Source organism: Lingula anatina, chromosome 3 (assembly GCF_051362555.1).
Source record: "Lingula anatina isolate TDL-2025a chromosome 3, LinAna3.0, whole genome shotgun sequence".
NCBI lineage: Eukaryota > Metazoa > Brachiopoda > Lingulata > Lingulida > Lingulidae > Lingula > Lingula anatina.
The window spans coordinates 16125542-16148595 of record NC_141769.1 but is presented as its reverse complement, the minus strand read 5'-3'; the positions used below and the strand labels follow the sequence as shown (position 1 = coordinate 16148595).

The window sequence follows — 23054 nt, the reverse complement described above, 5'->3', positions numbered from 1 at the left end:
TTTCTAAACATTTCTGAAAGAAAAATCGAAATCAGGTACTTTTATTTAAGGGGTGTTATAAATGTTAAGCCTGATATGGGAAAGTTTTATCAGCTTTGCAACATATGCAGACAAAAAAACATTGGACTTTGGGCCATTTTCAAATATGGTGAGCACATCTTTAATATGATGCATCCTGAACTGTTGGTTGACAATTTTAGAACACCACTTTACTATTATATAAATAAGTGGGGATTCATACTTTTGAGCTGCAAGCTCATAATTCAATGATTTCTAAAGAAGAGACTGCAAGCTGACTGTTTTATGAATCAAAAAGAAAAGAGTGAGAGTAACTGACCATTGGAAGGAACCAGGAATGCAGCATGTCTGTAGTACGTCTGTGCCTGCTCTATCTGCTGTAGGTAACGAGCTACAAAGAAAAGTGAACATCATACCCTCTTTCAATGTTTTGTTTACTTAGTAATTATAGTCATGTATGTCATCTTTCTTGCACTGGACAGATGAGATTATCACTATCATGTACTAATATCTGTTTTGTAATGAAAGTTTCAATGATTTGGGTCAAATACATAACTTCCTTCCCTTTCAAAAAGTGCAAGATGAGATTTTAATTTGATAACTAACTAACTAACTAACTAACTAACTAATAAAAACCCAAACGAAAACATTTGTGACACTGCATTTTTAATTTGAAAACTTGCCTATATCTCCAAGATGCACCAGTATGTGCTGACAGATGTACAGACAGGAAGCTTTCTTAGGAGACTTGATTTTGCCATAATAGGGATAACATTCTGAAACAAATTAACACACCCCTCATAATAATTTTCTTTGAACACTTCAACCAATTCCTTACTGTACAAAGATCTTTAATAGCTCCCAAAATAACATTAAAAGCTATACCATAAAAAAAACTTTAACAAACAGATTGGTTTTTAACTGAACTACTGATTTTTAAATACTTAAGACAAACATTATCAAAACTAAAATTATAATGCACTACATGTGTAAGTCTAAGACAAGAAAATATGATATAACACCTGTATGCATTCAAATTTGTGGTAATATTTACATGGATATATATCACACTTACCTTTTAATGCACCAAAGTGACTAGTTTTTCTTCGAAATGGCAAATCTAATTTAAAAGCACTGCTTAGTTCCTGCATGAGCTGAAACCAAAATTCTGAATTTTCACCTCCAACACTCAAACATAAAACATACAATCTCATAATGAAGCAATAGCAAAGAGACATACAAAGAGACATCTACAAATGTTCAATTAGCTGACATTAAAAAAAAAAAAATTAAAGAAACACAATTTCACTTACACATTTCTGAAGTGTGTTTGGAAGTTTGATGATTTAGAGTTGTGATAAGGCTTTCAATCTATCTGTGATAAGGCTTTCAATCTATCTGTCAACACCATACTAAAAAGAAATCAATGTTCTTTTCACAGATAATGTATGACCTGTATACTGTATTAGAGACCTGAATATAAATATAAATATGACATTGGCTCTCACCTGTAAATAGAATCCACTGGCAGTCTCCAGGAATAGGTTCAGACTGGCCTGGATCTCTGCCCTGTTGGGGTTCTGGAATATCAAAAACAAAATAAAATTTCAGGATTTATGCTAAAAGTGAAGTCAATGTGGTACATAACTTGCAGAATGCCCCCCCCCCCCCCCCCCCACCACACACACACACACTTTATTCATGTAAGTTTTTGATTTTTGGTGCATTTTTCTCTAAATTCAAAGGGATAATAACTCTTCGTATGAGATCTATATTTCACAATAAAAAATTGTGAATAACTCATAGAAATATTATATATTCTGTTTTACGACAAAAAACAGCAGTTATAGCTATTATTCTGATATCTGTGATTGTCTTCAGATCACGTTACCTCCATTGATGGCTATACTCTGTTATAATCTCCTAACAGATTTTAACAAAAAAACAAACTTTTTAGAAAAAAAACAGGGACTAACTTTGAATGTAAATATGGATTCATTAACCATTGGTAAGTATGGGGAAAATTGTTGTTTGCTCCAGGAAAATTCAGAACGAAGAGTTATTATCATTGTAATCATATCATCAATGCCTGTGCTATTCAAATAAATAAATTGCTATGTATTAGCTGATTTTTTTTTGGTCTTCACCTTGAATTGACCTCAATTCTCTTCATCTAATCAAAGTCACAACACAACTGAATTTTAAGACAAGGCAGCAAAGCTGTCAAATGTACAGACAAAAAGCTGAAAATAACAATGCACAAAATAGGCTACTGTCAATTCTGATGCAAAAGTACATTATGTTAAATTGCAAATTCAACATCAAATTTTAATTATGCTCAACAGGTAATACCAATGTAAGTAAAATGTGTAACAAGCATAAGGCTTCAGGCCCATGAGAGTACACATTTTGAAAGAGCCAGATTGAGAAAAATGAAAATTTTACACAAAATTGCATAAGTTCAATAATAAATGATAACCCAATTGAGCTGGCTTTCTAATTTGAACTGCATGCCAATCCTAAAAATCATACTTGTAAGTTAAAAATAATAATAATAAGTAACACGGTTTTCTTTTCAAAATGTTTGTAGTAGCAGTGCATTTTTGTCAATTTTGATGTAACATTACATAATAAATTATATAATAATCATCGTTAATAATAATGCAGCACAGAATCCACCTTGTGATAAGAAATATTGTATAAAAGACGTGCAGAATTAATATCTGGAGTTCAGAAGGAAGAAGACTTGAAGGTTACCACTCGACAGAGCCATGGGAGACGGCTTAGAAGTTGGAGGCTTCACGTAGAACATGTAGTTAGAGATCGTCAACTAATAAACCATTAAACTGGTCATTATGTGGACTTGGGTTTTCTTTGCGCGACCTTACGTAAATCTGACACGAACTGTGGAATCTTTGGATTGTGTTATCCACTAAATAAGTCTAAAACGTAATGTCCTATTTCGAGACCACACTTGAATTAAGCGTACAAAATTATATAAGTTTAGGACATTCATCATAGGCATATGTAAAAGGTTCATTACAACTCGGTCTCAGCCCATATGAACATGTAGTTTGGCGCTTACATTTTATTACATAAAGGTGGGCTTTGAAACCTGCTGGTAAAATAGGATTGATAACATAAGGAATAGGGGACAAGAGTACGTGACAAAGCAACTTTATCTGGAATACATTTCAATATGGCACCCTAGCTTTTGTCTCTTTGTTTTTTAATCAAGGGTTTCATTGGTCCAAAGGTTCTATAGTAGGGCTGCATTCCGGTACTCTTTTTCTTTTTGCCTACTGGTTCAAAGGGAAGAAACCGCAATATGGAGCACCAATTCCGCCCTGAAGGTTTACTGTGCACCGAAGCTACACATCAACTGGCTGATGTCTTGGTCTCAGCACACTCGGTCCTGGGGTCTGAAATCTCTCCCCCAGCCTAGACACCCTGGGGTCTTAAATCTCTCCCCCAGCCTAGTGAGACACCCTGGGGTCTTAAATCTCTCTCCAAACCTAGGATATTATATAATTAAATTGCAAACAATGATTGGCAACCACAATGGCCTCCCCGCAGGCTGGAGAGAGACTGTAATAGTCGGGACGGTTTCCACAGTAAGTGCTACCTGTGCACCATAGACACTGATCTGCCTTTTTATTTTTTTTTTATTTATTTATTTTTATTTTTTGCCTACCCACTCAAAGGGAAGGAACCGCGATATTAATATGGAGCACCAATTCTGCAGTGAAGGCTAACTGTGCACTGAAGCTACACATCAACTGGCTGACGTCTTGGTCTCAGCACACTCGGTCTCAGCCCATATGAACATGTAGTTTGGCGCTTACATTTTATTACATAAAGGTGGGCTTTGAAACCTGCTGGTAAAATAGGATTGATAACATGAGGAATAGGGGACATTTTAATATGATAGTGTATTTAAATATACCACCCTCCTTGAAACTCCACACATCAGTCAAGGCGCAAATCTCCTAAGAACTGTAGGACAGAAAACTGGTAAGGCATGGACTGTTCAATAACATTTGGGGGATGATATTTTATCATTATATCTATTAAGAAAATGGCACCCTAGCTTTGTCTCTTCTCGCTATATGTAGTAGTGCTTTGTAGAGCCACATTGCTTTGTATTTTCCCTACTAAGATAAGGATGATTCAGGACTGAAGAGATCCATTAAGACCGGGCATAAATGTTTAATATCAGCTAGGAACTCTCCACTTTTAAATGTGCAACTCAAGTGATTTGAGTTATAATAAATGTATTCTACTTCTTATCATTATTATTATTATTACTTATAAGTGTGTTTAATATTTGTGGTAGATGTAATAAGGTGTAAAAGAGAACCCTGATTATTTCTTTTAAAAATGGACTTAATTATAGTTTATATTTCATACAAATTGTTAATTCTTTAGTTCTGTTGATTCCCTTGTTTTAGAAATCTTGGCAAGTCAGACTTTAAAATAATGGTATCCATTAAGCTGATAAGCCTACTCCTACTGGTTGCTGTTCTTGCTGTTGATTCTTCAAGTATTTTGAAGGTAGGTCCAGAAAAGTGTTCACTGGTTTAGTGAAACAAGCTAAGACAGATATTATCAGGCAGGCAGTGTATGGTTCTTAAGTACAGGGTGGAATTTTCTGCTGGTCTGGCACCTTTTAGTGTGTTTCACTTCATTGAATTAGATAATTTTTTCTTGGATGGTAACTCAACATGTTTATAAACAAAACAAGAAACCAATTTTTAATAAAACCAATATTCATTTGGCATAATCAATGTCATTTCTAAGAAAAATAATACACCTGTTCAAAACAATTAAAGCATCTCATACTGTATGTCCAGACTATGAAAATGTAGATACTGCAGACAACGACAAAGAATCTCACATTGACTTTGACTCTCTCTATGAATTTTATCCTCAAACAGCCGAAAAAAAAAAAAAAAAAAAAACGAAGTTCAAACTTCGTCTGATCTATGTGACAAAGAATCTCACAATGAATTTGACTCTCTCCATGATCTTCATTCACAAATGGACGAAAACAACAGAAAAGAAGTTCAAACTTTGTCAGATCAATGTGAACAACCAACTGAAACTCTCAGGAAAAGACTACGAGGAAAAGACAAACTCCTAGATATCTTTAAAATTATATTTTGTAATTATGTTTCAAAGGAGTTAATATCAAAGAAACAGACAATCAGTAAAAAAAAAAACAAGATAAAAATGAATATTTCACTAAAATGTATAACTTCAAGAAAAAGAAGCCAATTAGACTGCTTTTTCAACTCGGCTGCATTTTAGTACTGTGTTTCTTTTTTGAAAGTTTGACAATCATAAGTAATACGGTTTTCCCATAATGGTCATCATGGCAGCAGCTCCCAAAATTGTGTTTTCTTCTATTTTGATGCAATATTACATAATGCTTAACAGCAAAATGACCATCAACTTTTAATAATAAAATATATGTATAATGGATTTTCAGAAAATGTGACTAGCATGGGTCTTCAAGCCCGTTGAGGTTCTAAGTCAGACCTTGAAAATGCCAATATGTGAAAAGTTAAATTTTCACAAAAAAACTGTTTAATTGCCAGAAAAATTTACCAAAAAGACTGCATTGCTTACTGAAGCTGTATTTTAGTCCTGTGTTTCTTTCCTGCAAGTTTGAGAACAGTAAGTGACATGGTTTTCCTTAAATGGTCATCATGGAAGCAGTGCCCAAAATAGGGGTTTCTTCTAATTTTGATGCAACATTACATAATGTTTAACAACATAATGACCATCAATTTTTAATAATAAAATATTAGTATCATGGACAATCAGAAAACGTGACTAGCAAAGGTTTTCAGGCCCGTGGAACTTGAAAGTCACACCTTGATAATGCCAAAATGTAAACAAGACAGCACTGTTCTGAAATGGGTTTATTTCCATTTTTAACACTTTTTTAACATAAAACAAAAATTAACATTTTACTGCCATTTTTATATGATCAACTAAGAAAATTGATGAGATGTGAAAAATATCAATAGAACAGTGTCAAATGTCCAATTTCTTACATTCTGAGATTCTGAACATAGTGAATGATTGAATCTGACAAACTACAATGATATGAGTTTATTTCCATTTATTACACAATACACGATAACAAGTTTACCATTATTTTTACAAAATCAACTAACAATGTGATAAAGATGAAGAAAATGTCAAACAAACACTTTAACGTATCTTATTAGTTCAATAATGAGACTGTTAACATGCCTAAGAATTGAATCTGAGGAAATGTGAAACAAGACACTACTGTTCTGAAATGGGTTTTTTCCCATTCTTAACATTTTTTTAACATAAAACAAAATTAGCGATTTACTGCCATTTTTATATGATCAACTAAGAAAATTGATGAGATGGGAAAAATATCAATAGAATAGTGTTAAATGTCCAATTTCTTACATTCTGAGATTCTGAACATACTGAATGATTGAATCTGACAAACTGCAATGATATGAGTTTATTTCCATTTTTGACACTTTATTACACAATACACGATAACAAGTTTACCATCATTTTTAAAAAATCAACTAACAATGTAGTAAAGATGCAGGAAATGTTAAACAAACACTTTTATGTATCTTATTAGTTAAATAATAAGACTGTTAACATGCCTAAGAATTGAATTTGAGGAAATGTGAAAAAACAGCATAACTTCTAAAATAATGGCCCAATTATGCTGATTTTCGATCTCAACCTGCATTTTAGTAAGATTGACCACTCCTGTGAGTTTAATGCCAACTGGCTTACCTGTTTTTTTTATATTGTGTTTACAGTGTTGCATATATGCTGAAAAATGAAAAAACAGCATAACTACTAAAATAGTGGCCCGATCATGCTGATTTTTGAACTTGACCTGCATTTCAGTAAGTTTGATTACTCCTGTAAGTTTCATGACAACAGGCTTATCGGTTTTCCTTGAAATGTGTTTACAGTGTTGCAAATATGCTGAAAAATGAAAAAACAGCATAACTTCTACAATAATGGCCTGATCATGCTGATTTTCGGACTTGACCTGCATATTATGAATATTCATCAGCTCTGTAAATATAAAGCCAAAAAGTAAAACTGCCCTCTACTTATCATGTTTACACTGAAAGTGCACGGCGACGGCGGCGGCGACGACAGACGCAGGTGATGGCAATATGTACAGACACATCTGTGTCTGTACATAAAAAAGGAATTGATAATCAAACACCTTTAAGTTTTCGTGGCATGCTGAATAAGCACTTATATTGTGACTTGGGACCCAAATATTGAGGACATTTCATTAATGCTTTCATGCAGCAGAAGTGGGAAAGTGGTCAGTTGAATAAAATTACCTGTTTATCTTTGGTCTGGACCTGGAGACCATTGATTTGGTTCTTGAAAGCATAATTCCACCTGAAATTGCAGAACATTCTGTTAACAACATTTCTGAAGTGCTGTACATAACACAAATAAGTGGCCCCGGTAAGTGACTATAGTGACCGACTTATGAAAGTCAGCTTATAACAAGATAATTGTCAAGTTTTAAAGGAACCCACTCTTTGCCTCCTATAATGATGATGGCATTGATAATGTTTTATTTCTTATAAGATCTAACAGCTTTATTAAGCATTTTCTTATCCCACTTAAAAACAACTGATTTCCACAATATCAAAAGAAAATAGGCCAAAGACTATAAGCAGGCAAAAGAATTTTAACCAAATTATTTTGAAGATATAACTGACTAACATAAAATAAAATACAAATTCTAGTGTGAGCCGTGTAATTATCTTAACCAAAAACTTACAAGTCCTGCTCAACTTTCTTGTCCAGGGAGTACTCAAGGTCAATTACCAGCAACTTTTGATATAAATCCTGGAGGTGTTGCCTAGCAACCCATGTCTCATGGCTATTACTGGAGGAATCTGAAGAGAGAGAAAAGTATTATTATAAAGTTAATCAAGCAATCATATGTTTCTACATTTTTGTTGCAAAGTTCAGAGCCTACATGAGCATCTTTACTAACTGCAAGAAATAATTAAAGAGGAATAAAATAATTAAAAGAATAGGGGGTTATTGGGTGCAAGTTTAATTAACAAGTGTAGAAATTGTTTTAGCACTAAGAAAAGATGGAACATGTCAAATTCATGTCTCTTTTGGTTTAATTGGTGAATTTCACAATGGAATTGTTAGGTTTTACCCTGTGCATAACACATGCTTATGGAGTTTGGATGTGATCCAAGTATCAGTAACCCAAATAATATTTAGATTTTCTTCACTGAAACGAGTCACTTAGAAATTACCTAATAAGGAAATACTGAATGGCAGAATGCAACATGAAAATGGAAAACTGCTGCTTATCATGCAAAATATAATGAAAACAAGTGAATGCATGATCAAAGAAATACAGTATAAACTGTGAATTTGTATGAAAAATAAGTCAGTGAATAAACATTTGAAAGCCCCGACATCATCATTATCTTCATTATGCATCACTTCCAAGATAAAAATCTCTCTCTCTCTCTCTCTCTCTTTGATGGTCTTCTATTTTACTAGATGCACACACAATTTTTTTAATGATACTTACCTCCTATGCTTGCCTTCAGGGCCTCAGCTTGCCTATAAAACAAATAAAACAAAAGAACATAAACTAAAAACTACTGTACTGTGCCATACATTACAAAAAATTCCTTATTCCCAACCCCCATTGGCACGATTAAAAAACAGCAAACCATACTGGCAGATTGCTTTCCAGTTTACAAGAAGAATCCATAGAGATGAACTACAAAGGAAGACAGAGAACTGTGCTGCAGTGCACAGTTTGAGTCAATGCGATATCAGTGGGACTGGAGAACAAGATGATATTGAATAAATACATGTCCTAGTATAAATGTTTTGGCACCAGACTACATATACATATATGACAGGAAAACCACTTGGTACATATTTTGCACTGGTGATATCCTTTTAGTTTCTTTTAATTTATGTACGCAAGCACTTAACTGTAAAACGGCCAAACAAGTAAGCAGCCATGGTTTATTACCTTACTCACAGCTCAGTTGAAGGGAAAACTGTTTTGCTTTAGAGCAGTGTGCAAGTTATGGAGATGAGAGGCATGATAAAAATTTGAGAGCACCCGCAACGTGGTGAATGCGCAAACTGGTCTTCACTTCTAACATTTTTCAGTCTATGCTTTCATTCATTAATACAGGGTATGTAGCCAAAGGGAGTGTAAACGCAGGGATTTCGTGCTCGGATCTAACATGATTTATAAATCTCCGGTCTTATTTGGCAGTGCAGAGCATATTTCTAAAAATTCACAGTTAAAGACATAACAAGCTCTAGCCATTAGCTTCATATTCTTATCAAGAAACTGAAGCTCGGCTATGGGAAGGGTACTCGGGACAGAAAGTACATGTACTCCGACCCGACTCCCGAGTCCACATTTTGTTACAAATCTCCCTTACCTTTATTCTACATTAGGCTCAGGGATTTAGAAATTACCTAATCTATTCTTGGTTAAACGTTACATTTATTTCCATAGGCGCACTAATCAAAAACAGCTGAATGGTTAACTTACTTCAAAACTTGAGCAGCTGAGCTCATTCTGTTAATTTCAGGACGCAGCCATTTTTATCTCTTTCACTTCCGTCTAAGGTCAAGGTCATTTTTTCATAACAGGACTTCTATCTTCTATCCTACCCATGCGTGTAAAATTGAAAGCGAAACTATAACTCTGTATAAATAAAACCAGCAGAGAAAGAAAAAAAACTGGTGGACATTGCCGTGCTTGTGCATATTTGATAGGTTATTTTTTTATCTAAAGGATAATAGTTCTTAATGTGAGATTCAAATTTTCACTATACAATATATATATATACAATGTATATATATATATATATATATATATATACTAGTACAGTACAGCTACATGAGTATTAGCCGCCGGTTTACTGTACACAACAGATAGAAATAAAATAATTTCCATTTTACTTCCAAATCGACGGTTGTCGCATTTTTCTCAAATCTGCAATCAGAAAAAGTGGGCCTTCATACATGTACTGGTAGATGGCCATGTGCACCCTCCGAAATTATCTCCTGAAAAATAAAATATGGGAAAATTGCCGTCAACTCCAGGCAAATCCGTATTAGGGAACTTTCCCCACCCGAAATGAAGAGCTTCCCTCCCTTCAAAAAGTGAAGCATGTAATGCGGCCACCAGTATCATATGTAGCAATGACATAAATACAGGTAAGTAGGCCAAGGTCAATGACGTACTGCATATTAACGCAAAGTAAACCGACTGCATGCTTTCGGCTCAGGTAAATACAAGGCCTCTATACAGGTTACGAGGCAAGATTTGATTGTACAGGTAGTCTACGATATTTTACATATATGTGATCACTGCATGCACATCTATGTGTACATGTAAACTGAACTAGCTAGAGGGCCAGACCTTAAGGGCCTGATCTTCAATCTGTAATATTATGTTATCAAATATTACTAGTGATTACAGGTATATGTTATTTAATTAAGATGTTCATTTATACTATCACTACTATATATACTAGTGCATGTACTAGCAGTAGTATTGTTTCATTCATTACGACTAGCTAGCATACACAGTGTATATATATGTACTAGTATGAATTAAACTGTACTTGTACCTAAGTAGACTACATGATGGATCATACTGTACATGTTCTCAGTGAATTAAATGCCCTTTTTCTACTAATTTGCCAAGGGAAGAAAGGGGGAGATGACAGAGATGGACTTGACAGATCTGGTGGATACACATTTTCGTGAGTTATTAATTTGTTTTAGTATTTAAAGTTTTGATTGAAATTATGAATATTCCAATACAAACTAAGAAACACTTGAATTTTTTTAAAGTAAGCTTGGTAATTGGGGGGGGGGGGATTTATGATAATTATAAATATATCAATCTATTCATGCACTCGGTACTCCTAAACTCCTAATTAATAGTCCTTCAGGTTGACCCTTAAATTTTGGATTTGTTGCTACCAATCATGTGAAAGCTCATTTAGTCTGAAATCAGATTATGTGTGGGACAACTTTCAAATCAGTAGCTTTCCTTAATGGTCTTTATGTAACACCCTGCTTATATGGCCATATAAAAAAATGATATGGTAAGACAATAATTAATGTATCATTATGCAGCTGAAGGATAGTTCTAAAGAAATCAGTAGAGTTTTATAATATTGAATATAACCTGCTTAAACAAATGAGATCACCTGAGGTCAAATAGGAGGCATTTTCAGGCAAATGAAACAAAAAGTTTTTTTTTTTATTAAGCATACACAAACACAATACAACACGTTACAATGTATACAAACATACAAGAACATACAATACATCACAGGATCAAAAAGGCATATTACAAATACAAAAAGATACACTACATCAGTACAGTTTTGTAACTTAATACAATACGTACACGTTTCAAGGGTGCACAGTCACTGGAGTATCATTTTAATATTGTAACACGTACAATGCAGTATATACAAAATTCTACAGTATATTATGAAACAAAAAGTTATTTATTAAGAGAATGTAAATGAAAAATAATTTTTTGCTGTATTTCTAATAACTTGGTCTATATTAAAGGGATATAATGAGATTTTGGGAGTTAATTTTACAAATTGAGAGATTTATGGATGATGGAAACAATTAAGTGGTGTAGGGGGTTTTGTTTTAATTTATGAATAATTGAGGTTGGGGGAGGAAAAATGCTTACCATTTAATAGGTTTGCCAGATGTACAAATTAGTACAAATTTGGGGGGGGGGGCATATGTGCCACTATGTTTCTCTCAATCTGCCTTTGATTATATATAAACATGGATAATAAAAACATATATTTATGTCAAAATATTTTATTGAGATGGAATAAAAATCTTTCTTAACTCCAGATCTCTGGAAATTGAAGAAATTCCAGTATGCCTGGCCCGATGCTGATGTGCCAGTACTGTTCAGGGATATCAACATAGAGGAATATGCAGAGGAGACCAGAGACACACCCTTCAGACATGCTGTTTTTATACAGGTGCTCAATAACTGCCCTGAGGAGACCAGTGAGTACCTGTGCTTCCAAGCTGCCCTCTGATATTAGGGGCTTCTAAAATAGTATACAAAATACAATATTAACCCCTGTGAGAAACATCCAAGCTGACTGTCTGATGTAATGAAACCGGTGAAATTAGATGTAATGAAAATATCCTGCTCCTATATACTGTACCCACCAAGTGCTTTTCAAGTTTATGCTGTCTTGATAATTTTTTAAAAGCTGTAGTTTTTTTTAAACTGGATTTTACTTTTTATGTACAGACATATTAAACTAGTATGTGCATAGCTGTATGTCTTTCATCTGGCATCATCATTGACTTTGTTTCTGTGTATGTAAATGGAAAATAATGTGTGACTTATTATCCTCATTGTTACTGGAGTGATTTATAGCACTAAAATACAGGTCAAGTTTGAATTGCAGTTTGATTTCACCATTTTTGCTAAAATTATTGTGGCCTTTTTAAATTTTTTCAGCATACATTATATTAAAATAGGTAAGTCTTGATAACACAAAAAATGACTTAATATCCTCAAACTTACCAAAGCATTTCATCCCATTAAAGTAAAGGCCAAATTTTAATATCAGCATTATCAGACCATTTTTCTTTCTATTTTAATATTTTTATTAAAGTGCTTGCAAGCCTTGGTAACACAATGAATAAGAATGAGTCCCATTTCACTGTTCTTCGAGTTAAAAAAGTACTAGTGGGCCTGTCTGTTTTGTTTTACAGCGTAAAAGAGAAGGCATGTTAGGTATATACACTATATCTGTTTGTCATTACATGTAAACTTCTAAACACACATGACTATTCGGCCAACTGTTGGGATGACACTCTAGGTAGTGGTTCTGGAGTACAACAGATCAGTAGAATGATTGTATTGGTCACAACTGCCATCTTGTTGCCTGTCTGAGTGTCTATAGTGCGTCTTTTATGCATGTTTCAAACTTATCTACATGCAAGCTAGGTAAACATTAAAGTTAAAAACCATGTGACTTATTATTTCCATACTTTCCACAGTAATAAATAGCACTTAAATACAGGTCAAGTTTGAATATATATGAGCTTTATCAAACCATTTTTGCTGAAGTTATTAAGATTTTCCCTTTTTACCCAATGTACTGTATACAACCATTTCTGGAGAAAATTCAAAACCACAACATTTATTTCCCTCTAAGACATCATTCCTATAGACACCATTGGTCTACTTAAATTGATCCAACTCTGTGGGGACTCTCGCTGAGTGCAAGCAGATTTACCTAACTTATTTCATATACCAATTTTTCAGAATGGCTTCTGAAACTGGCAAAGACGCATCCATTTCTGAAGGGGGTTGTAGGTGGCATTGATCTGACCTCCCCAGATGTAAGTGTGTTACAGTAGTGGATGTTTATAAAAACTAAGACAATTTTTCTTTCTGTAGAAGATTTATTGCAATCAAAACATATATGTGTGATGCAACAGGGTATTCAGCCATTGCACTTCTTGAGTTTACTTATTAACTTGCATGGTCTTGCACCACCTGCATCATTATATTCACCTTCAGTGGACTTTATGCTGTATATGTAAATCTTGGAGAGGTATAAAAAGTACTCTACTTATTTCAGCTTGAGAAAACTTTGGATGAACTCTCCATGGACCCCAAATTTGTTGGCACTCGCCATATATTGGACTTCGAGAAGGAGGACTGGCTGACGCGTGAGGATGTGAAGAAAGGATTAGGAATATTGGAGAAGAAAGGACTGACCTTTGACCTCTTACTAAGGTGTGTGTTTCAGTATGGTATTGACTTTAGTTTTTTTTTTTCTAAATTCCAACACACATGTACACATGCATGCATGCATGTGCAAATACACACACACACACACACACACACACACACACACATCTGCACATATACACACACACAGTGCATCTTATTTCTTTCATTTAGATTAGCTTATATAATTTTCTTCTCATGCACAGCCTTTTTTTTTTTTAAATCAGTCATTTTAAGCATGGATGAACATTTTATGTGCATGTGTGAGCCAAACCCAGTATCTTTGTTTGATACATATAACTTAATAAGATACTTTGTTTTCAGGCCTCATCTTCTGAAGCATGTGCCTTCCCTTGGAGCCCAGTTTCCTAAGTAAGATGATGACTTACTCCCCAAAAATATTTTTATACTGAAAAACTCCTTTTGTTATGATATTGTATATTTGAACCTAAAGTTTTAGATTTTAGAGGATAGAATTAACAAATTTTATCATAACTATTGACCCATTTTATTTTTTACAAAAAATTGAAGAATGTGAAATCATTTTTAATTGTTGTTTATATTTAGTATTATAATCATAAGTAGGAGTAGTAGTAGTGGTAGTAGTAATATCAAATATTAACACCAATATGTATACAATGTTGAGAGTCCTGTCATGAAAAGTGCACATTGCCATTGCGTTGTTCAAGAACACATGGTAACCGTAATTCTTACAACTCCAGTTTGAAGATGGTGGTGGACCATATTGCTAAACCATTCATCAAAGATGGAAAGATGGAAGGATGGAAAGAGGATATGGAGAAGATTGCCAAGTGTCCAAATATCAGCTGTAAACTGTAAGTATGGTAATAATTCGATCTGTTCAATGCTCAAAAATGATCAAACTTTCAGAAATATAATCTTTTTTTATATTATAATCACAAAAGTATATTTCTGTATAGATTTTGTGGTGCTTTTAATGATTAGAACTATAGAGTGGCCTGTTATCAATGTCATAGATTGTCATTGGGTCGTGTCCCAGGGGATGACAACTATTGGCAATGTGTCAAAGTGCATCTGGTTAATTATTGATTACTATAATAAGATTAATGATTAAGTAACCAAGATGCAAGCAACAAGTACGGAGGTTAAGTGATCAACCTATATTTTATGGACTATTTCATTCTAGTTATTTGCCTTATAGGTATTTTCTTAGGTCTTTAGAAGAGAATGTTTTTTTCAGAAATAAAATAGAGGCTGGAATACAAAAAGAAATGTTTAATAGTAGTCCTTTTACAGGTCAGGGTTAGTGACTGAGGCAGATCTCAAGGATTGGAAGGTGGAGGACTTTGTGCCATATGTTAAGGTATGGACATCAGATATTCAGTAAAACAACATTAACAAAAAGCTGGTCATTCTATCAATTGTTTTCTCCAGATGAATAAGAATTGTCAATTTGAGTATTTATACCTGTATGTAATAAAATTAATGATTAAGCAATTTTTGAATGATAAAACTGTTGCTTAAAGGGATAATAACTCTTCGTATGAAATCTGTATTTCACAATAAAAACATTGTGAGTGACTCATAAAAATATAATATAGTCTGTTTTCCCACAAAAACGGCTGTTATAGCTATTATTCTGATATCTGAGCTTGTCTTTAGACCACGTGACCTCCATTGATGGCTATACTCTGTTAAAATCTCTTAAGAGATTTTAACAAAAAAACAAACTTTTTAGAAAAAAACCAGGGACTAACTTTGAATGTAAAAATGGATTCATTAACCATTGGTAAGTATGGAAAAATTGTTGTTTACTCCAGGAAAATTCATTTTTTGGCCGAAACGAAGAGTTATTATCACTTTAATGGTAAATTTCACTTTTGTGCGGTGCTGGTTTCAACTTTATTGCAACTTTCATTTCTGTTGAAAGATGGCGCCACATCACAATACATACACAATAGCCTATTGAATTGAACTATATGTTTGTTGCAGCATGTTATGAAAATCTTTGGAGTAGATCGGTGTTTTTTTGGCTCCGATTGGCCAGTGAGTCTTATGGCTGGAGCTTCATTCCAGAAAGTCTTTCAAGTTCTTCAGGATATTTTGAAAAAACTGGATGTAACAGAAGAAGACCAAATCAAAATTTTCCGAGAAAATGCCATCAAGTTTTATAATCTTAAGATTTAGGGTGTTGATCTCAGGGACAGCTCATGCTAATTGCTGTTGTGCAGTGAGCAAGCTAGTGCATTATGATATTGCAATTTATTCTTACTTTCTTAAGTATAGTTTTATTACATTCAGCAGTTTTAATTGGTTCTAGGAACTTGCATATGATACGTGATATTAAGTAGCATTATTAGGGAATATCCTTGGGTCTGGGTTATAGCGGTATGCACAAATATTTTATTGAAATATGATCAATATTGTAAAAGCTTAATTTTAGCCTGATTTGTAATAATTAAAGATTGGTTTAGGTATGTGATTGGAATTCCTACATAGTATGCACCATATTGATATGAATTTCTATGCGTGGTGATGTTTACTTTTATATTTATTTTATGGGACTTTTGAAATTTTTTTTCTGTGGATGATATGATTCCATTTGTGCCATTTGTACTAAATGTTACTGTCGATGATTAGTCTTTGAACCCTAGGTGACGCTTGCCAGGAAGCAACTTTACAATTTTCCAGAGCTTTAAACGTGTTTTAAACAAATGAAAATATAAACTTCGTTTTGAAGTTTTTTTTTCTCTAAGAATACCCATATAAAAACTGATATTAACACATTGAAATGTATGTTTCAAATATTTTATCTGTAGTTGGTTGATGTACAGTACCTACATTTTACATATCGGGTGATTTATGCTGTGGAGCACAGACAGGTTATCTTTTACTTGAATCGTCTTTTTTAAAGAAATGATGTGCTACTAAAATTTTTATATGCATATTATTTAATTCATATCGGGATATTAGAGATTTTTCATATTTTAATATTCCTGTCTATTATTCCTTCTGTAGATTGCCTTACGCACGAGAATAAGCGCATACCTACAGTGATAATGGGGAAAAAGGAGAAAGGCGCACGTTGGTTGTCTGCCATTTAAATGTGTGTGTGTGTGTGTGTGCGGGGGCGCTCGTGTAACCACCAGTTGGGGTGTTCAGTATACAACGTAGACAACAGACTAAACCATTAATAAACTTACCAATTGACTGACAGTTACGCATGTTCGTTTTATGAATAATGTCACTTTTTATTGACACATCTATATATTACGAAACTCTCTTACATATTCCCAACGTACATAACACAGAATTGGCCTTTTCACTCTAATCATAGGCATTGGGGAGATATTGCCGCGAGCTGCTCTTTTCCCACCTGAGTGTCGGGGTCCACTGGAAACTCGAGCTCTACTGTCAATATGCCTTTGTCGTTCCCACTGTCTGAATAGTAGACAGGTAAGTTTCCAGTGACCTATAAAATCCGGTATGCTCACTTCAGACTTAGATTTGAAAAAAAAAATAATAAAACGAACAAAGGCAACGCATATGTTACACCGTCGTTACCAAGACAAACGGTCTGACAAGTGGCTTTGTCAGAGTAATTCCTTAGAACGGAAATCGAGCATGGCGTAGTTTTAAGTGTCACTGATTTTGAATAACAGTCTTTCATTAGTGTTCTTAGTAATATATTTTGATCGCAAGTCACGTTAGACATTAAATATATGGATGGATAACGCGTTACTTAAAAGTGTTCGATCTGCTGCGACAATAACAATACCATTCAAATTTCTTGCGACATGTCCATGTGAGAAATCTCCCTGACAACAGCGCCGTTCACGGTGACAACATCATCAAGTACTTTTCCATTTCCCGCCGACGATGATAGCCTATGGGTGAGAAAGTCCTTTTCATCCCCAACCCACCAACTTTTAAATTTCCTAAACAGCAACCTGTACCCTTCCCGAACTTCTCTGAGGCGTAAACCATATATGAACGGATCCACTATTGGATTGAAAAAGAACATAATATTACTGGCAAGCTGAAGCGTGTTCAGTGAAAATTCCATGTCTTGGTCGAAATGGCCAGGGTTCTGGTTCCCAATAATGTAAAAAATGGATGTTAAGGTCCCTGGGATCCAAAATAGGAGGACCGTTCCTAAAAGTAAGGCCACGGTTGTGGCCAGCTTGTTTTGGCTGGAGACCGGACCGCCGGTGACCGGTCGTAACGTCACCTCGTGGGCTTTGGCAAATATCAAAATATAGACGATGACGTTGAAGACCGAAAGGGTAATGATGGCGCAGGCCAAGAAATACTCCCTTGCCAGGAAATATTTCGATTTCTCGAAATGTTCCATGCAGCTTGATTTGGGTGACGCGGCGCAGGTGATCCCGTGAAACGTCAAATAGGCGGCCGTCACCAAGACACACGGGACGAATATGGAGGTAAATGTTCTCCTCTTCGTCATGAAAGTAGAATAGGACAGTGCCTTGACCACTGAGACGTACTGGTTGACCACAAGTCCTGTTGTTGCCATCAGCGGAGGCAATATGAGATAGCAGGACAGGTCAGAGATGACAGTTACGGCGCACGTAATCTGGGCCTCGCCTTGACCATCCCCTGCCATTCCGATGACCGAAGCCAAAGCTGGCACGAAACATACCGCCAGTAATAGCCAGTCAGCCACAGCTAGGTACAGGAGGAGGTAGTGGAACGGCGCCCATGGGCGGTGAGGTATGAACCACAGGGCCATCACTGATACGGTATTTTCTGTTAATCCTATGAAAGCAAAGGCAGCCACTGTGGGGTAAAACCATCGTTTTAAAGTAATGGTGTCTATTTGTTGCCCTGTGCCATTTTTGTAATAGTTGTCGAGGAGATGCAAAGAGTCGTTTTGTGAAAGATCCATTGTAACGAGTTCCCGTCCTTGACAGAAACGCTCAACGTCACCGGAACGTCAGATACTCGTGCTAATCCTCCGGGATTTTGTTGTGACGGTGGAAAAAAAGTTCAAAATTTAACTTCGCAATTGTAAAATGCTATATGCTGCCCGGTATACCCCGCGACACAGGGAATCAATCATGTCAATGTATTTTTATGTGTATCCAGGTTTGGTCATTATCGTTCAGCAGAAAAAAATAAATATATTACTGCTTTAAAGTTCAGAATCTTCTTCTAAGGTCACAGGAACTGTTCTTGTGTTTGTTGTATCCTGCAAATGACATTGGAAGATAAAGTTGTCAGCCTTCAAATAACAGACGGTAAATAGAGAGACGATCTTCAGAGACGCTTAACGATTACCATCAGGGTTGTCCTGCCAAGGCCATTCATCATGCATTCTAGAAGTGCTGGAATAGATAGAGGTTTGAAAAACGGATAGTCTGTTCCCTCGTAAGTAACCACATTATCTGTGGATGTACTAAGATCGAACAATATAGGTTATAGATTTCTACGGGAGAAACGTTAAAGAAGAGCTCTGAACTTGAAAAAGCAATTAGCTGGCAACTGTCTTGGGACTCATTTAATTAATTGGTTTTGAGTTCGAGGAAAATGAGGATGAATTTATACACAACGGGCTTCCAGATCGTAGCGATCAGAGGAAATGTGCAATAGCAAAGACTAAAAAACTTTAAGAACTGCCTTATTTGACCCGTTATCAACTTATGGAAAACGCTGCAATCACTGTCAATTGAATTAAGAAAGGTTATATATTTTTGAACCAACCTCTTGGCAACGTCCACGTGCGTCATCTATACAACAACAATTCGACTTCGTAATAAATAAATTCCATTTGCACCGCATTGACATAAACGCGATCACGTTTCACTCCACTGGGTGCTCTTCGTTCTCTTATTGCTGTACTTTCTGCTCTCAGCAATCAAGACCCTTATGGTCAATAGTAATTGTAATAATTATTTTTAAGATGACGTGCTCATTGAAGAGTCATTTTGAGAGCCATGCGCCTAAGGAATTGTCGCGCAACATATTAATTCATAAAATGATCAGATTAAAAAGGCGTATGTGGATGGCATATCACCAGGGTAAACAGTTTAAAACTTGGATATCCACTTTCGATGTTTTGACAGATTTTTAAAAAATTGGTCACTCAAAGAGAAACCTGTTAATTGTATGATGCACATTTATATTGGTAACTGGCCGTGCAGAGAATGTAATGGTTCTCAAGTACAACAAAAGTAAACCTAACTCTTCTATTCCTGTGCAAAAATACCTGACTTCTTGATCCATAGCTGTTCATATTTTTTATAAGATACAAGCTACTACAATCATCTGTTTATATTCTTATCTTTTAAGAAACGTGTCTTTTAAGTTGAAGTCGCCTTTAGGAACAAGAACACTCGTCTTATGTTTTAGACTTCTTCTGACTTAGTGTACGTGCATTTGTGGAATCGGCCGCCGTATGCTTCCGTAGTGTTGACAGTGATGGAAGAGGGTACATCCTTTTCTCGTTAAAAACTGCAAAATATGTTATTCCTTCTCACTGTTGAACACAACAACGATATTATGAACTTCAATATGCCAATCGAAATTCATTCCTGTTTAAAGCGTTACTGTTGAACTCCTACATAAGTCTGGGAAAAGACGTCAACTGCTGTAATTCAGTTCCATTTATCTGTGGATATATCTCTGAAACAGTGGTACTGAAGCTCTTCAGTGCAGTGTCGGCCTCGCTGGTTCTAACCTGTTCCAATCAAAACTACACGTTAAACAACCCAGTGGCAGCAGAAACATTTTGTTTTTACAAAAACAAGTCAATACTAAAAAATTCGCTTAAACGAGTGGGCTCTTGCTGTTTTGTTTCTTTTATTTCGTTCTCCAACTGCTACTTGATACACCTATACAAAACAGTATCGTGCACTGTTTAGCACTTTATTCGGCGTTCTCTTAAAGAGATGCATAAGACCATGAATTTCAATGAAGGCAGATAAAACATCTACTCAATTAAATTCCGTTTCTATGCAACAGACTGAAACATGATGACGACAGACTTGAAAGCCTGTATTCTGCATAGGTTGCCGCATGCCAGCTTGATAATGTATCACAATAGAGGTATCTGCCACACAAAGGAAGATGACGCCTCTAAAAGTTTGCTGTTATATTAGAGAAATACTGTATATTAACATGCAATCAATGTGTGAGGTAGAATAAAAGAAAATTGAAGTATGTCTCTTTTGTGCCTAATTTTACATCCAACAATGCCGTTCCCTCTAGTCAAAAGGAAAGACATTACTTATATCATCATGAAAGATTATACATGTGGCACAGCATGCGACCATCTTTAAAACAAGAGAAAACAAAATAAGATATATGAATCCAACATGAGCAATGCTAATAGAGGGTTTAATTGACTACTTTCTGATTTACACGTTGCGATGTTTTCAATGAAGTTTGAAAGATTGTCAGACGAGCTGGAACAGTTTCCGTAATTTTATCCAACTCGCCCTTGATAATGTCTTGAAATTACTTCTTTGTCGGTAATAGTTCTCTTGCGAAATCTCAGAAGCAGGAAATAGCATGGCCATTTTCTTTGTATCTGTCCTCAACATGTCTACAATATCCTGACAGCAGCAATCAGTGCCGAGCCCAAGGACAATTGGAAAGGCATTAGTAACCGACTTCTAATATCTCTACGTATCTCTAGCATGGGTTCTTGTTCAATATTCTGAATTTTAATGGTGTAGAGGCCTATACTCCTAGTCTTGAACAATTTAATCAGTCAATCACATTCACAATCAATTAAAGCTTGTCGGTCACTCTTGTAGTTACTGGTCTCATCGTGAGAATTTTGACTGAATAGTTTCTAATACAGAAAACTCAATCAAAGTTGATATGTGACCCAAAATTCAATCTATTAAATGCAGGGTGTAAATTGCCATTAGGCCCACACAAAACAGTAAAAAGAAGCTTCTATTTGTGCAATATGATTTATGCTGTGCACAAAGGACAAAATTAGATCATACCAGAGAGAGATTTGACAAATGGTCATTACATCTTATACAGTACAGCTTTCCCATGACCATTGTTGACGTTTCCTTCCAATTACATGCCGCTAGCCCCAGGGTGGTGGAACTAATGCGTCAGTGCCATAGACATGGGTTAAAGTAGCGATTTCTGATCGGTAGCACTGCATATCTTGGAGAATCGGTTATAATTTAGAACAAAGCAGGCGTACACATTAGAACCACGTGTTTCTCTTCATCGGTGTTTTGAATGAACCTCGCACAGGACTTCTAAACGATAATTGCCGTTTGTGACTTGGAACCGCGAATCAGCGATTTTAATTTCCCAACTAATTATTTGAATCACAATTCATTATCGTATTGTAAAAATACTGACTGCGAGCATGGCGTTATTGACTGCGAACGGTTTTCATCCAGCTCTGTCGCGACGGAGTCCCAGTCAATCTGCATCAGAAATTTTAAACAAAATAAGAGAGCAAAAGGCAGAAACTTGGACCAATAAGAAATGTGCATAAACTGATTATCCATTAATGCAATCCATTGTTTAAATTAAGAGTCAAAAATTAAAAGAAGGATTGGCAGCGCTAATATGCGGTAGTAACTAAGATAAGAGAGGAGAAACAAAGCATAAACTCTGAGAAAGACAGGTTGGGTTTTGCCAAGTCTGAATGCCATACCATACTGGTTAGGGCAGTGTTCAGAGCTCAGCAGTGTTCAGTAGTCTGAAAAGATCATTTTGGTATTTCTTCAAATTACAACAGACAGAAATCATCGGCACTAAAATGAACCGGAATTGTCGTCTATCTGTTTTAACAAAAAGGGAAATGAATCTCGAAGTCGACAGTAGCTCAAAGGCTTTGCTCACATATCAGTGGGCCCCAAGTGAAATGATTTCTGACGAAAGAATAATGCACATTGTTATCAGTAAAATGACCGCTGATGTAGGTTTATTACTCTTAAGACGTAATTTTACCTAACTAATCCACAAACGCATGTAGGGCGGGTTAACAGCAAAACAGTATTGACATGCTCTCTATCTAATAGTGAATAAGCAGCATTATGTGCTAATTAAATCTCGATTGGATATCCATTCTCGCTTGCAATAGTCGTTAGTCGTTGTTTTCTTATTTTATTTTTCTTCAGACAGAGGGAGGAGGGATGGGGGTGGGGAGGGGGGGGGTCAGTGAGGCAGCAGAGGGTTCGTCGGGATACAGCAA

At 35.4% G+C, this 23054-nt stretch overlaps 2 protein-coding genes across 5 annotated transcripts in view; one reads left to right on the top strand and one right to left on the bottom strand.

Moving 5' to 3' along the window:
- LOC106178558 (uncharacterized) overlaps positions 1–9778 on the bottom strand; it is a 29871-nt gene extending 20093 nt beyond the window's left edge. Inside the window, exons 1-8 of the mRNA XM_013561776.2 lie at positions 9617–9778; positions 8624–8655; positions 7844–7961; positions 7392–7452; positions 1527–1598; positions 1094–1172; positions 702–794; positions 338–409 (exon numbers count right to left, since the gene is read on the bottom strand). Of these exons, the coding sequence (XP_013417230.2) occupies positions 338–409; positions 702–794; positions 1094–1172; positions 1527–1598; positions 7392–7452; positions 7844–7961; positions 8624–8655; positions 9617–9642 (553 nt within the window). The 5' untranslated portion in view covers positions 9643–9778. The remainder of the gene's footprint in view (positions 1–337; positions 410–701; positions 795–1093; positions 1173–1526; positions 1599–7391; positions 7453–7843; positions 7962–8623; positions 8656–9616) is intronic.
- Positions 9779–10291: 513 nt separating this feature from the next.
- Positions 10292–17077, top strand: LOC106161506 (uncharacterized). Of its 4 annotated transcripts, none has more exons than XM_013538475.2 (9): positions 10292–10358; positions 10781–10838; positions 11968–12129; positions 13409–13485; positions 13728–13885; positions 14204–14251; positions 14602–14715; positions 15158–15224; positions 15854–17077. In XM_013538475.2, the coding sequence occupies exons 1-9, from the start codon at positions 10344–10346 to the stop codon at positions 16046–16048; spliced, it is 894 nt and encodes a 297-aa protein (XP_013393929.2). In that variant the 5' UTR covers positions 10292–10343; the 3' UTR covers positions 16049–17077. The 4 variants fall into 4 exon arrangements, with proteins under 4 accessions (XP_013393929.2, XP_013393930.2, XP_013393932.2 ...); XM_013538476.2 differs by having other exon boundaries at positions 10292–10408; XM_013538478.3 differs by having other exon boundaries at positions 10302–10358; positions 10786–10838.
- The last annotated feature ends 5977 nt before the right edge of the window (positions 17078–23054 follow it).

Coding starts and splice junctions, on each gene's coding strand:
- LOC106161506 (XM_013538478.3), top strand. CDS start 10,306: ATGACGTACTGCATATTAACGCAAAGTAAACCGACTGCATGCTTTCGG. Junction 14,716..15,157: donor CCAAATATCAGCTGTAAACT/GTAAGTATGGTA, acceptor GTCCTTTTACAG/GTCAGGGTTAGTGACTGAGG. Junction 15,225..15,853: donor ACTTTGTGCCATATGTTAAG/GTATGGACATCA, acceptor TGTTTGTTGCAG/CATGTTATGAAAATCTTTGG.